Source organism: Nyctereutes procyonoides, unplaced genomic scaffold (genome assembly GCF_905146905.1).
Source record: "Nyctereutes procyonoides isolate TBG_1078 unplaced genomic scaffold, NYPRO_anot_genome, whole genome shotgun sequence".
NCBI lineage: Eukaryota > Metazoa > Chordata > Mammalia > Carnivora > Canidae > Nyctereutes > Nyctereutes procyonoides.
In genome coordinates, this window is record NW_026575139.1 from 20,561,590 (window position 1) to 20,577,012 (window position 15,423).

The 15,423-nt window shown below is 34.5% G+C and overlaps 1 protein-coding gene across 4 annotated transcripts in view; it reads right to left on the reverse strand.

Annotated features, from left to right (window-relative positions):
• The window catches only part of NRXN3 (neurexin 3), a 1,478,719-nt gene that overhangs the window by 352,345 nt on the left and 1,110,951 nt on the right, over positions 1-15,423 (reverse strand). For all 4 annotated transcript variants that reach the window (XM_055304514.1, XM_055304513.1, XM_055304515.1 and 1 more), the window contains one exon: positions 319-500. In XM_055304514.1, the coding sequence (XP_055160489.1) occupies positions 319-500 (182 nt within the window). The remainder of the gene's footprint in view (positions 1-318; positions 501-15,423) is intronic.

The following is a 15,423-nucleotide window of genomic DNA, read 5'->3' on the forward strand; positions in this document are numbered from 1 at the left end:
CAGGTAAATCTCTTATTTACACCTTCTTCTGTTTCATGACAGACCAAACCATACCACTGGAAAGGGAGTCTGGACTCAAAGAGTTTTTCAGTTTTTATCCCTGAAATACCCCCATGGGCATCAAGGTTCACACTGAAAGGGAAGAATGAGGTTTGACACTGGGACAACCCTGGGATAGGGTTCCGACACATGTTGGCAAATTTTATAATCATGTGCCTCTTTGCCGAGTCTATCTAGAACGTTCTGCTGCATTCATCTGGCTCACCGACTCACACCACCAGGAAGACAAAGCAATGGAGGCCAAGGCCTGGTACTCACTATGTGAAGCTGTAGGAAGTCACCGAGGCCCGGAGCACTGTCAATGCGCACCAAGATGCCATCCTTCACGGTGGTGCTGAAACCCACGGCCAGGCGGTCAGAGCGTGTGCTGGGCCGATCGTTGGCCGGCCAGGTGTAGAGGATGAGGCCTCCGCTTTTCCCAAAGATGTATGTAGCGCCAGCTGCGAAAGCAAGGAGAGAGGGAGCCATCAGGGCACTGTGTTGTGCATTGCCCACTGCAGGCCCACTTTTGAGATACTACACAGACAGCTGCAGAGAGGAAACGGCCCCCACGTGCTGGTATTTGGTTACTGAGAGGGATGGCATCCAAAGTCTCGGAAGGCAACTGTCACCCTAAATTAAAGATGCAGGCAAAATGAATTAATAACAGAGCAGATGTGAGCAAGAGACGTCCCTAACATCTTCAGTTCCTGCTGTATAATGGCAGAGGGCAAATACCCCTCTGTGTCTGAGAGCTCTGGTACTTTGTGACAAACAACCTTCCTGATCTCCTCAACAGCAGAATTCATTTTCCATCTCGGCTAGGACAGGCATGAGAGGGAAAACTGGTTCCCCCAACTCTTAGCTATCAGAACATTCTGGTCAGTGGAGCCAGGAGCAGTTCAGGAATGCCTCACAAGACTGAACATAAGGTGTTATGTCTCAAGCCATCATTCTTTTTCATACCTGGACCTTCCACCACCCCCACAGAAAAGAAAGCTGTAGCCAGAGAAAAACATTTGTCTCTTTCACTCTTATGTTGCTATAAAAAAAATGTGATAAAAATTAATTCCAGAGGCCTTTAAAAACTTAATTTTTTCCTAGTGTTCGTATTTATCTGGTATTATATAACAGCTTCCTTCTTTTCCAAGCTAAATTTCTAAAAGGAAATATAGAAGACATAGAAAAAAATCTCACAATGATGAATTTAGAATGTAAGTGGTATTGCCACTTATGAATAGTGGGTTTATCCATGTTTTTAGTACTTACTGTGTTTTCACTCTTATTATTTTACAAAGCCAGGGATTAGTAAAAATATAGTAATTTAAAAATACATAGAAAACAAATAGGAAGAAAAATAAATAAAATATTTGTATCTCATGAATCGTAAAAGTCCATTTTTAAAAACAAATTTTTAAGTCTAAATTTGGAGGAAAGCATTTAGATTTGGTAGCTAGAACAGACCACATCATTGTAGTTTCTATGGCTATATGTATGTTACCCATAGTGAATACTTCCATATGTTAGTCATCTCAAAGTTCAAAGAATATTTGGCAGATTTTCAGATGTGTTCCCACTGAACATGGTCCAATCCTTGAAACTATTTTAAAGCAGCATTAGATAAGCATTCAAATTTCTTCAACTTTACTAAAATTCTCCAGCATTGGTTCACATTTAGCTTACAGGGAATACTGGATTGAATTATGTTGTATGAAGAAAAAATGAGTTATGCAGCTTATTTAGAAATAATAAAGTCAACTGCTACGAGCTAGAATTAGGAGTATATGTCATATGTCATCCTTATTTTAAGCACTAAGCCACATTATACTCTGAGGCATATAGAATCTAATTAAAGGTCACAATTCTAGTCCCTCCAATATGCTCAGTTTGTATATTACGTGTATCATAACATTATCTTCGTTTTATGAATGTCTCAATCCTTAGGGGATGGTGTCTGAAAAGACCTCCACAGTCAACTGAAGAATTTGGGATTGTGGTTTGGAGAGTTTATGATTAATTCTTTTTTTAATATTTTATTTACTTACTCATGAGAGACACACACACAGAGAGAGGCAGAGACATAGGCAGAGAGAAAAGCAGGTTTCATGCAGGGAGCCCGATGTGGGACTTATCCCAGGTCTCCAACATCACGCCCTGGGCCAAAGGCAGGCGCTCAACTGCTGAGCCACCCAGGCGTCCCTATGATTAATTCTATATGCAAAACAATATTTGCTCACCATCCACAGATACCCTCAATGCTTCTTAAAATTGGAAATGTGGACATAATGATTTACTCTTGATTTCTATCCATCTGTGAAGAATTTAAATAATTCCCTTTTCTGTAGATGATTACAAATGTCATCGCCACCCTCTTTATTCTTTATTTGGAAACTGGAAGGTTACTCAGTGATCAATGTATAGAATCACCAAAATGCAAATCAGCCTTTGACATTTTGTGGTAATTTATAAAAATCTTACCCTATTCTATCCTAAATATGTAGTGGATCCCACTACAGAGATAAATCCATACTCTATCAGGAAATAATTTTATCATTTTGTTACAAAAAGAACAAGTCCAAAATTGATAACAGCAACACATATGCCTGGTGTTTTCTGATTTAAAAAACCTTTTCAAATTCATTAGCTGGATCTTCACAACGGTTCTATGGGATATTTCATTTGTTAACAACGTGTGGAAACAGAGACCCAAACATCTGAAATAAATGGCACCTCTTTAAGTCATCAGCTTTACCCTCTTGCCTCCAGAAGCTTGTCTTCACCATATGCCAGCCATAGCTTAATAAAATTATACAATAAACTATACCAGTGATGCAAAGTTAACTGTGCTTTATTCTTTTCACATCTTCCTATAAGACCAAAATGGAATGAAAACAAAGCCATAGCCCCCAAACCTGGCATATTTTCAAAGGCTAGTCTTGCCTTCTGACCATACATACCCTGCTCATATTTTTTATCCACTGACTATTCAATAATTCTCAATATAAAGAATGTAAAGATAAAGAACATTTTAAAAGATAAATATACAGCTTCTTATATATAGTGGTTAGGAGATCATAATGGCTTTAAATAAAGAACAAAACCTCACTATGACAATAGCAGGGTACATCAAAAAGTAGTCTTAAAAATCATTTTTATTGCCTTTGTCGTTCTGAATTTTGGATGCCACCGTATTAGATAATTCTAACTTTGTAGGTGAAAAGGGCAAAAAAAGCACAAAGTCCTTAGCATATGGCTTATTCTGCTATATGGAAACAAATCTTAAAATATGTATTCTTGGTACCAAATATCCTAGTAAGGGTAAATAAAGATCCTGAATGCTCCCACAGTTCAATGTTGGCTTTACAGGAAGTTAATTAATATTTACAACTTTCTACTCTGAAAACCTGTAATTTTTTCCCTCTTCAGTTAGCTCTGCTATCTTGCGTGGTTTTTAAAGATAGATATGCACTTTCTGTTAATTTTAATATAAAATGCCTAGAGTCCTAGGGGTAACATGGACTTATTTTGCTTTACATTTTCAAATTAAAAAGTTAATTTTGTTATTTTAAAATGTGGACTACAAATCAACATTTTGGGAACATTCTAAGAACTGTAAGTACCCTCCTTAATCCATTAAAGATTTTCATTTCCAAGCCATGCAATACCACATCGCATGCTTCTTCCCCTGAGCCTAGTTTGACTGTTGGTTTCTCACTGTGCTAAGTATGCTGGTGTGAAGATCATACTCCATTTATTAACAATCAGAACCATGAATTTCCTGCTTGCTAGCAAAAAGTGATCAATTCAACTGAAGAAAAACTGCCATGGTGGCATTTTGACCATTTAACATTGCAGGATTTGCAAGTTTGCAAGGCAGCTGAGATTGCTGAGTTCCACCAACACAGTATTTCAGGAATGAAATCTCGACACTGTCACCATTAACCAAGATATGTATATGCACCATTTTCAAACAGTCAACAAATATGACATGTTATTTATAACACGCCACTTCTTTTATCTCAAAAGCACCAGAAAATAGATTTGGCTTTTTGTTTTTATAATTAGCAAGCTACTTACTGGGATGGGGCTCATGGTGATTTTGACAGACCCAGGTATGTGAGGGTATGAATATGTGTGTTTTGGGGCATATTCTGTGTGTGGGATTTGTGGGGGTAAGAAAAGAGTAGGACAGGATCTAGTGAGATCATGATGGAGTCCTGGAGAATAGCTTTACGTAGTTATACAACAAGCCAATGAAACAGATGATCGATGATTTCTCAAGGAGAATAACAGATAAAATTTTTCTAGGTCATAAAAGCAAGATATGTTTTTATTTCTTCAAGAAATAGTTATTAAATCTGTGGTGCATATTACTGCTTATTTTACTAAAATTTAATTTAATTATTGATGGCAACTTAACTTTTCCTTATTTAGGACATTTGGATAATTATTACTACTGTTGCTTTGACTTCTTAACCTCATGGCCCTGCCATTATGACTTTGCTTTCTATTCCCATATCCAAATGGCATGTTATTTTTTTGGCAATTACCAATAGAAATAGAATCATGGACCTGTTTAGGATTTATATTTTATATAGAAATAATATATACATACATATGTGTATGCATATACATATGTGAGTGTGTATAAGAAATAAAAGTGAGTTAGAAAACTCAATAGACTACTTGGAATTAATTTATTATTTTCTCCATCAAATTATTACAGATAAAAGGTTCCAGAAATGCATCTAAGCATGTTGGCTGGTTATTTATGTTTTTTTTTTTAAAGAAAGAAAGCAAAGCAAATCAGCCTTCCCTGAAATAATTTTTGGTTGGTGTTAAAATGAAACAAGTTGGCAAGCAGCTTCCAGGGAAACCTGAGAAGATTAAATTTAAAGGGAACTAGATGATTTACTCATGGACAAATATAGAATGTGCAATAATAAATTAAGTAATAAAATTAGTATAATTCTTGCTGTGCAAACATCTGGTAGATAAACCAGGGTAAGAAAAAGAAGTCAAACTCCTACCCTAGTGTTCTTTGAACATTGCCTGAGAATTTATAAAATCTCATGACATCAAGGTAATATGTCTGTCTTTCTCTATTATTCAGGCTCCTTATTCATTATTTCTGTTGTATTACTCTTTCATCAACCTTATCCACATTTGTGTTCTTTACTGCGAATTGGTAAATCCTTTTGGAAAATAAACGGACTATCAATGACGTATACATTGTGCCCATAGAAGCAGTTACTGCTATTCATTTTAAACTATCTTTTAGTCAGATCAATTAACCAGATCTCTAACAAAACCAAAACAGAAAGGCTTAGAAATATCACATATCACTCCTACCAAATGGAAACATAAAGCTCAAGGAGCTCATAATGATTGATGGCCTGAAAAAAAAATAGTTTCTCGATTTCTTTTACTCAGTTTGCTCTATGGTTCACCTTCCACACACCCCTGGCTGTCTGGGGAGAGTTCATCACTGTAGGACCTTCTATATTCATAGCACTGAATGGTTTTCAAATTGTTTTCTTTGGGAGTATCTTTTTTTTTTATTTATTTATTCATGATAGTCACACACAGAGAGAGAGAGAGGCAGGGGCACAGGCAGAGAGAGAAGGAGATGCAGGCTCCATGCACTGGGAGCCCGACGTGGGATTCGATCCCGGGTCTCCAGGATCGCGCCCTGGGCCAAAGGCAGGCGCTAAACCGCTGCGCCACCCAGGGATCCCCTTTGGGAGTATCTCATTTGATGCTTCTTCCTCCAATCCCACTGAAGTGTCAATAACAAATATTTTCGTTTGAATAAAAGAGAAAATAGAGACTCAGGATTAAGTGACTTCAGCTGGTGTTAAGTGGTAGAGCTGAGAATAGAACCAGAGCTCCCCTTCCTCCATCCTGCCCTCATCTGCCCTCAGACAGCTGTCCTGTTGGCCCATTCCTGAAGGGAATCCTTGGGGACCAAGAGCTCCACAAGAAGAAGGAAGTGAATAGCGGATGGAAAAACTGTGAACAGAACCTCTGCACTACAGAGGGAGCCTCTAGGGAGTACAAAGTAAGTGATACAGATGTTACAAATAGTCCTGCAATGCATTTGTTGAATGGATGGTTTATTATGATCTATTTTGTCGACTCTGGATTTTTTTTTTGAAATAAACACCGAAACTGATGATAAAAAAGCCTTAAATAAAGCAAAACTGAAGGGACTGAACGTTGAGAGAGAAATTTCATCCATTTTAAAGAACATCCTTTATCTTTGGCAAAGAAATGATCAGATTTACTGCTCAGCTAACTGGGAAACTGACAACGTTGCCTAAGAGTCAAATATTTAATCAAGGAGAGCCAAGCCCCATTTCTTAAATGATGCTCAGGCAAGGTGAGCATCCTTACTCCTTTCATCTGGGGCAGTTTTTTCCTCTTTCTTGAAGGAAGAATGATTAAAACCAAAGGGCATTAAGCCAGGAAACACCGAGGCAACATTTTATAGCACATTCCAGAATTCTGGAAGAAAAATTGCAACTTGAAGACTTCCTGGCAGAACCAATGCTGGTTCAGTTTGGTATAAAATCTGCTTCGTATTACTGGAACTCAAACTTGTGCAGAGTGAATTATATATATTGTATCTAATGCCAAAATTTCTATAGAAGCTGATAGGAGAAAAATATAAAACAAATAAAATTCTACCTATAAGCTTATTTTTTATAAATAAAAAAGGACACTATTATTTAATTCTGGTAGTATTATAAAAAAGAACTATTCTTTATGGATGATTTCATGTACAAACCCAATTTTGGCAAATATATTTGGTTGATTCTTTTCATGGGAATGTTATCATGAATTTTCCAGGGACTCTTAATAGGAGCCAAATAATTATGCTATTTCCAAAACTGATACCAACAATTGAGACAGCCTCCTGCTAGGATTTCTTATGAACACCTGTACTTCCCCAAATTCTTTTTTTATTATTATTATTTTTTTTAATAAATTAATTTTTATTGGTGTTCAATTTACCAACATACAGAATAACACCCAGTGCTCATCCCGTCAAGTGTCCCCCTCCGTGCCCGTCACCCATTCACCCCCACCCCCCGCCCTCCTCCCCTTCCACCACCCCTAGTTCATTTCCCAGAGTTAGAAGTCTTTATGTTCTGTGTCCCTTTCTGATATCTCCCACACATTTCTTCTCCCTTCCCTTATATTCCCCTTCACTATTATTCATATTATTATTATTAATTTAAGATTTTTTATTTATTCATCTGAGAGATAGAGCACAAGCAGGGGCAGAGGAAGAGGGAAAAGCAGACTCCCTGCTGAGCAGGGAGCCAGATGCCAGCTTGATCCCAGGACCCTGGGATCATGACCTAAGCCAAAGGCAGACACTTAGCATTGGAGTCACCAGGTGTCCCTGTACTCCCCCAAATTCTGAGTAAAATAAAATTACACATAGTTTCTGGGCACTTTCATGACTGCTGACAAACACATGACACTTTCTGAGTCTTAGAGATAATGACATTTTAAGAAACACATTACATCAAAAAACTTTTACAAAGTAATTTTACTCATCAGATATCAGAACTCTTCCACTAGGAAAAAATTGATTAGTGATAGAGAATGAAAATGCTTTCAACATTGAAACTGATCTAAAAATTAAATTTCCAGGGATACATTTAAATTCCCTTTGCTTAAAAAAGAATCTTCATAAACTCAGTTTTTGTTGTTATTGTTGTTTGTTTGGGACAATTAATTTTTGCACAAATCTTTGTCCTTAAATACTAATGCCAATGCTAATGTTAATACTAATATTAATACTTATGCTAACGATATGTATGAATCATTTATTATATAATACACTATAATACAGTATTTCAAATTCCTATACCTTTTAATTTAGATATTTTTGCTGTATTAGTATGTTAGGGCTACCATGACAAGGTAACACAGACTGGTGGCTTAAACAAAAGAAATTTATCTCCAGCAACTCTGAAGGCTATTATTTTGATATTGCGGTGTCAGTAGGGTTGGTTTCTTCTAAAATGGCTGTTTTCTCCCTGTGTTAACACATGGCCTACTCTCTTTACCCATCTGTATTCTAATTCTTCTTAAAAGGACACCAGTCATATTGGATTAGCACCCCTTCCAATGGCCTCATTTTAACTTATATACCCTCTTTAGAGACCCTATCTCCAATTGCAGCGACATTTGGAGATACAGGAGGTTAAGACTTCAACATATGAATTTTGAGGACACACAATTCAGCCCATAAACAGTTACTTTCCCAGTTTCAAAGATGAGGGAAATTTTAGAATGAGGTAAAATAACTTGTGTAAGATCTAGTAGAATCAGGAATTTAATCAAGATCTACTAACTCAAAGATCTACATTCTTTTCATTATGCTAAGCTCTGTCCCTACTTTGCTTACCTTTTACCTTTACCTGTGTATCTGAGGGTAGAGAGATGGCAATGAAGATGAACAGAAGAACAATGGCTTCCTAACATGTAGCCAAGAAAACAAAGCAAAACAAAATAAAACCACAAACCAGATGGAAACTCAATGCCCTCATGATGGAAATGGCAGTATAGGGGTGATCATTTTATTTTATTTAAATGATGGTGGCTTAATAGGAGCTTGTTCTCTGGAAAGTGTATAAAAGCAAGGTCAGAAAATAGGCCTCTTCTCATTAATTACACCACATTCCTAAAAATCTAAATTCTGAAGGGGTGGACTCTATATGAATTTTATTTCAGAGAATATCTTACAGCCAATTTAATTTAACTTTCATAACCAAGCTTGTTTCTTATATAGCAAAACAAGGTAATTCCTAGGAAATTGCACAGTATTCAGTTTAAGGAAATAAATATTAAGTTTTATTGTCAAACGAAATGAAAATCCAGAACCTTTCTTTACCATGAGCTACTGGAGGACAGGGCTGTTTAATTTATCTCTCTATCAACACTGAATGCTCAGGAAATAAATGCTGTTGAATTAATCAATAAAACCTGGCTCACCTATACTTTCATATCTTCATACTGTCATTCAGGTATCTGCCCATTAATCCTTCTCAGCTTTTGTCATTTCATCTTGATGTGGAAATATTTTATAAATACTCATCAATTAGGGTTCATAACACCTCCCCAGGCAAAGAACAGAGCTTCCAATTTATAAAAGAAAGCTAACCACAAAAATGTTTGAATAATTTTTCTTTGGTGAATTTTTGGCAGGCTCAGAGAAGAAAATCACATCCATCTTCAGTCAAATTGTTTTATGTTACCCCTCAGTTCCTAAATCATGTGGCAAACAGTTTTTAGTAATATATATATATATATATATATATATATATATATATATGTGTGTGTGTGTGTGTGTATATATATGAATACATCTTAGATTTAACCTACCAATAATATACAGTAAAAAAGCAATGCAACATATTTAATAATGACAATGTCATTATTCTACACACCATTATGCAAAGACCATATATACATTTGTCCTTAGGCAAAATATAAGTGAATGAAAATAAAAATGATCATTTTATAATTACTCATCAGACTTTTCTGTAACATTTTTTAAGAAACTCATTCCTTCTGATGACATCTCATGGGACATAGAATAAAAGAGAGGTTCAGAGTGCATTCATCTGTCTCCTTTTCCTCCTTTTATTCCACAGCTTTGAAATACCTTCTCTAATAAGAGCAATCAAGGGATTTCTAAGTACTGAATATCCTCTGGAAAAAAAATACAGATAAAGAGCAGTTGCTTATTTCTAGTGCTTTGATTTAAATGCTAGATTTATATGGGCTTCACACTTTCAAGGAACCAGAGACCATAAACAGATAAGTTTGGTGTATTTGTGGCTCTAATTCATAAAACATGATTTTCCTGGAAAAGTTAGGTAATATTTTTAAGAGTATTGACTCTTGCTTCTATGAGATACATATCTCTTAATCATAGAACCCATATCAGAATTAAGCAAAAGGAAGAAACTTCAACTATTATGGTCGATTCTGTTATTTCATAATCATTTATCTTCACTGTGCCCCAGTTTCCCCATTATTAAGAGGTGATGATACTTCTCCTACCTCCTCATTTCAAAAAGTAGTGGTAACGATAAAAACAGCTATCATGTGCACTATACAGAACTCTAGAAATAATTTAGTTTTCTGTTTTATGGTGATCACCTCAAAGTACCTAACATTTTAGTATCTGTAGAATTTAATTGTTCCAGGTGCCCAGTACATCTTCCTTTTTGTCTTGCCACACTAAGCCCCTTCATATGGAAATGATAATTTTCTCCCATACCAATCATGATTTCAATGGAAATTGTCTGTAAAAGTCTTTAACAGATTTTTGCCTGTTACATACGACATTAGCTAAGGCGTGATAAATAAACCCGAGTTGGACCAACTGGAGCACTTCACTGAATTATTATTATTATTATTATTAATTTTATAACTTGGAAGGAGAGGAATACTCCATCAGTTTCTCTGATAATAGAGTTATGCCATAAATGGCACACAGCTGCCATGGCAACAATTCCTACCAAAGGAAAAAACTTGGGAGAAAATAAACCCTGACCCAAAGAGTGAAGTTGGACTATCGAATCGAGAGTTGGACACACATAGAAAACTCATCTTTGGAGTACTTGGTTTTTAATAGCCTGTGTTATGAAGTTGAAACTTTGTCTCATATAAAATTCTCAGTAGCTAATTTGTTTAAGTAAGCTCAACTTTTCTTTCTTTCACAACTAGAAGAGTCCTTGACAGTAAAGAACCCCTGGTAACTAACACTGTGCCTGGAACATAAAGGGGCATGTAAATGTTTTTTAAATTGGCAAAGGATGACCAAGATGATTAAGTGATAAGTTACCTAGAGATTTAACCTAAGAAGCACATTCAAGTGATTCAGATATATTTCAAATTGGAGTATTTGTAACGCTGATCATGTTCTTGTTGATAAAGAAATTCTTAATGATTTCTACACATTTATACACATATATGGTTATATATATATTTCCAATAATTAGAATATTAATGAAAAGAGACTGCTTTATATCAAGTTCTATAAACTACAGATAAAATTTTACTCAGAAGAAAATGCCCTAAATAATAATAAAGGAAATGAACATAAATGAACTGAAATGTCAACTTAAGACATGATTATTAAAATAAATAAAATTAATAAGCTAGTATGCGATGACTAGTAAAAGCTAGAATTTACCCAACACTTTTAAAAAAATAATAGAAGAGTTTAAAAAATTCCCCAAAGCTTATACTTTAAAATGTCAAATAAAGCATACAAATCCCTGAAAAACCAGAAGAAAAATTAAAAGAGAAAAAATAGTATAGTAGAAATTACAAAGGGGATATAACCACAAACATAGACAATATTAAAATATAAAAGAATATTTTATACAAGTTTAGAAAAATATATTTAAGAACCAGAAGAAAGGGACCCTTAGGTGGCTCAGTGATTGAGTGTCTGCCTTCGGCTCAGGTCCTGATCCCGGAGCCCAGGATCATGTCCTGCATTGGGCTCCTTGTGGGGATCCTGCTTCTCCCTCGTCTGTGTCTCTGCCTCTCTCTCTCTCTCTCTCTCTCTCTCTCTGTGTGTGTGTGTGTGTCTCTCATGAATAAATAAATAAAATCTTTAAAAAAAAAACAGAAGAAATTGATCCCTTCTAGGAAAAATATGATTTTCCAAATGTTTCTAAGAAAAACTAGATACACTCAGTAGACTAAGTTCCCCAGAAACCATTGGGAAGATGATTCAAATTCTATTTAAAAGATAAGGATGATACAAAAGATACTAGATGATTTTACAAATAAGTTTTATCTAACTTTCAAAGAAAATATAATTCCTAAATTATTCAAATTATACCAGATCACAGGCAAGGTGAGAAATCTTCCCCAATTTACTTACAAATTCAATCTATTTGTAATACCAACACCTGATAAATATACAGCATAAAAACAGAACAAAACACTAGACGAATTTCACTTATGAATACTGATTAAATATTTTTTTCTGAATAAACTTCAATGGTATGTTAAAAGAATAATACACCATTCCAAGAATATGATAAATAGTATATCTAAACATAAAGGTATCTATTAGCAAAGTTCATTATATCACCTAATTAAGGTGGAATTAGAATGCAATTTTATTTAGGATTTTTAAAAGTACTTGAGAAACTCAGTAGTCACTCCTTCAAAAACTTTACTTAAAATAGAAATTGTAAAAAGCATTCTAATATGATAATGACTATCAAAACCTATATGCAACTTCATACTAAATAGTAAAATTATATAGCCTTTGCCATTAAAATAAAAAAGATAGAGATGTTCATTATTGTGATATTATTCAACACTGTTTTATAAGTTCTTACTAAAATAATAAAGCAATAAAATGGAATTATCTATAACATATTGGGAAAGAATACAATATTTTTAAAGATATGATTGAATACATGCATCTCCCTAATAACCTATTTGAAACTTAAAATTAATGAGATCAATTGATTAGTTGGTCCAATATAAAATAAATACATAAAAATCAATAGCTTGTCACCACTGCATAGTTGGTCAAATGATTTTTGACAAGGGTGCCAAGACCATTCAATGGAGAAATGAGAATATTTTCATCAAATGATTCTGGAAAAAATATATGTCTATATACATAAAAAATGAAGTTGAATGCTTATAGCATATACAAAAGTTAATTCAAAATGGATCAAAGATCTAATTGCAAGAGTTAAAGCTATAAAATTCTTAGAAGACAACATAGGAGAAAAGCTTCATAATACTGAATTTGGATTTTTTTAAAAATTATATCAAAAGGGCAGACAACAAAAGAATAAAATAGATAAACTTTGAAAAACTTGTGCATTAAAGGACACTATCAACAAAAGAAAAGTAAGTCACAAAATGAGAAAAAAAGATTTGCAAATCATATATCTGATATGGGATTTATATCTAGAATATATAAAGTACTCATACAACTCAACAACAAAACAACCCAGTTACAAAATGGGGAAAAGACTTGAATAGATATTTCTTCAAACGTATACAAATGGCCAATAAGCTCATGAAAAGATATTTAACATCAGTAATCATGAGGGAAATACAAATCAAAATCATAATGAGTTATAACTTCATATTCAATAAAATGGCTATTATCAAACAGACAGAAAATAGGTGTTGACAAGGATGTGGAGAAATTGGAACCCTTTTGTGCTGCTGGTGGGAATGTAAAATGGTACAGCTACTGTGACAAACAGTATGGCAGTTCCTCAAAAACTTAGATGTATAATTACCATAAGGTCTACCAATTCTACTTCTAAGTGCATAACAAAACAAAATAAAATGAAACAAACAAACAAACAAAACACAACGAAAGCAAGGAGTCAACCAGATATTGTACAGCCACATTCAAAGCAGCATTATTCATTTTAGCCCTAAAAGTGGTAACAACCCAAATGTCCATTGTTGGATAAATGGATAAAATAAAATACTGGTATATACACACAATGGAATATTAGCTTTAAAAAGGAATGAAATTCTGATACCTACTACATGATGAAACATGAAGACATACTAAGTGAAATAAACCAAATACCAAAGGACAAGTATTGCATGACTCCACTTACATGACATACCAAGAACTGTCAAATTCATAGAAATAGAAGTAGAATAGTGGTTATTAGAAAAGAGGGAGATGGGAAGCAATTGTTTAATAGGCACAGTTTCAGTTTGGGGTGATGAAAAAGCTTTGGAGATGGTTGAGATGGTTGCACAACAAAGTGAATGTACTCAACGCTTCTGAACTATGTGCTTGAAAATGGTTAAAAAGTATTTTTTTCATTTTGTATATTTTACCACAATAAAAAAAGCAAGAGCTTGTTTTAATAATAGTAACTACCAGGTGGAAAAGAAAAAGAGAAATCCCAATCACAATAACAAAAATCTATAAAATATCTTAATGCAACAAGAAAGCTATATAAAGAAAAGCTATATAAAGGAAAGTATAATTTGGGGAGCACATAAAACATGACTATATATATGAAGATACATATGTTACTGAAGGAAAATGTGAATATATCAATAAACATGTTAATTTTTATAGCACCTCTAAATAGAAACTCAAGTTCTTTTCAAGTTCATAAAGAAAAAGATGTATGATTCACCAAGAAAATTTTAAAAGGAATAATAAAGAAAGGAGACTAGTTTTAGTAGATTTAAAAATTTACTATAGCCAAAATAATCTATTCTTAGAAGAAAAATAGAGCACACAATTAGTAAAAATTAAACACAACATTATGCAAAAAAAAGTTTCGTTGGATCCTTTCTATATACTAAGAAGAACATCATATATATAGTGCAATATAAATTCTAGAGTAGAGATATGTTCAAAATGAGATAGGAACCCATAGGAGAGGGTCAGCAGCTTTAAATAAAGATTGGACTGAATATATATAGCAAAGAGAGAGAGATGATAATCCATTATCTTACATAATTACAAATGTTTTCTTGTGATGCGAACTTTTAAAATTTACTCTCTTAGCAACTTTCAAATATGTAATGCATTCTCATTAACTATAGTTATCGTGCTGTACATGACATCCCCAGAATGTATTTTTATACCTAGAAGTTTGAATCTTTGACTACCTTCACCCATTTCCCCCCACCACCTCAGACAACTGAGTCTTTTTTTTAATTTCTTCACTATTCTTTTTTTTTAAAGATTTATTTATTTATCATAGACATAGAGAGAGAGAGAGGCAGAGACACAGGAGGAGGGGGAAGCAGGCTCCATGCCGGGAGCCTGACGTGGGACTCGATCCCGGGTCTCCAGGATCGCGCCCTGGGCCGAAGGCAGGCGCTAAACCGCTGAGCCACCCAGGGATCCCCGACAACTGAGTCTTGAGTTCATTTTATTTAGATTCCACATATTAGTGTTATCATTATGTCCTGAACTTTAAACTAATATAATTTTATATGTCAATTATATCTCAATAAAACTGGAAAAAAATAAAATTAAAACATGTCAAAAAATGTCAAAGAAAAAAAAAGACTTCTAATGAGTTTTGGGGTAAAAGGTTATCTACCTGATTTTATTTTATTTTATTTTTTATTTTATTTTTTATAAATTTATTTTTTACTGGTGTTCAATTTGCCAACATATAGAATAACACCCAGCGCTCATCCCGTCAAGTGCCCCCCTCAATGCCCTTCATCCAGTCACCCTCCACCCCCGCCCACCTCCCCTTCCACCACCCCTAGTTCGTTTCCCAGAGTTAGGAGTCTCTCATGTTCTGTCTCCCTCATTTCCCACTCATTTTTCCTTCCCTGTGCAGCATTCAAAATCACCCCTAGAAAAAG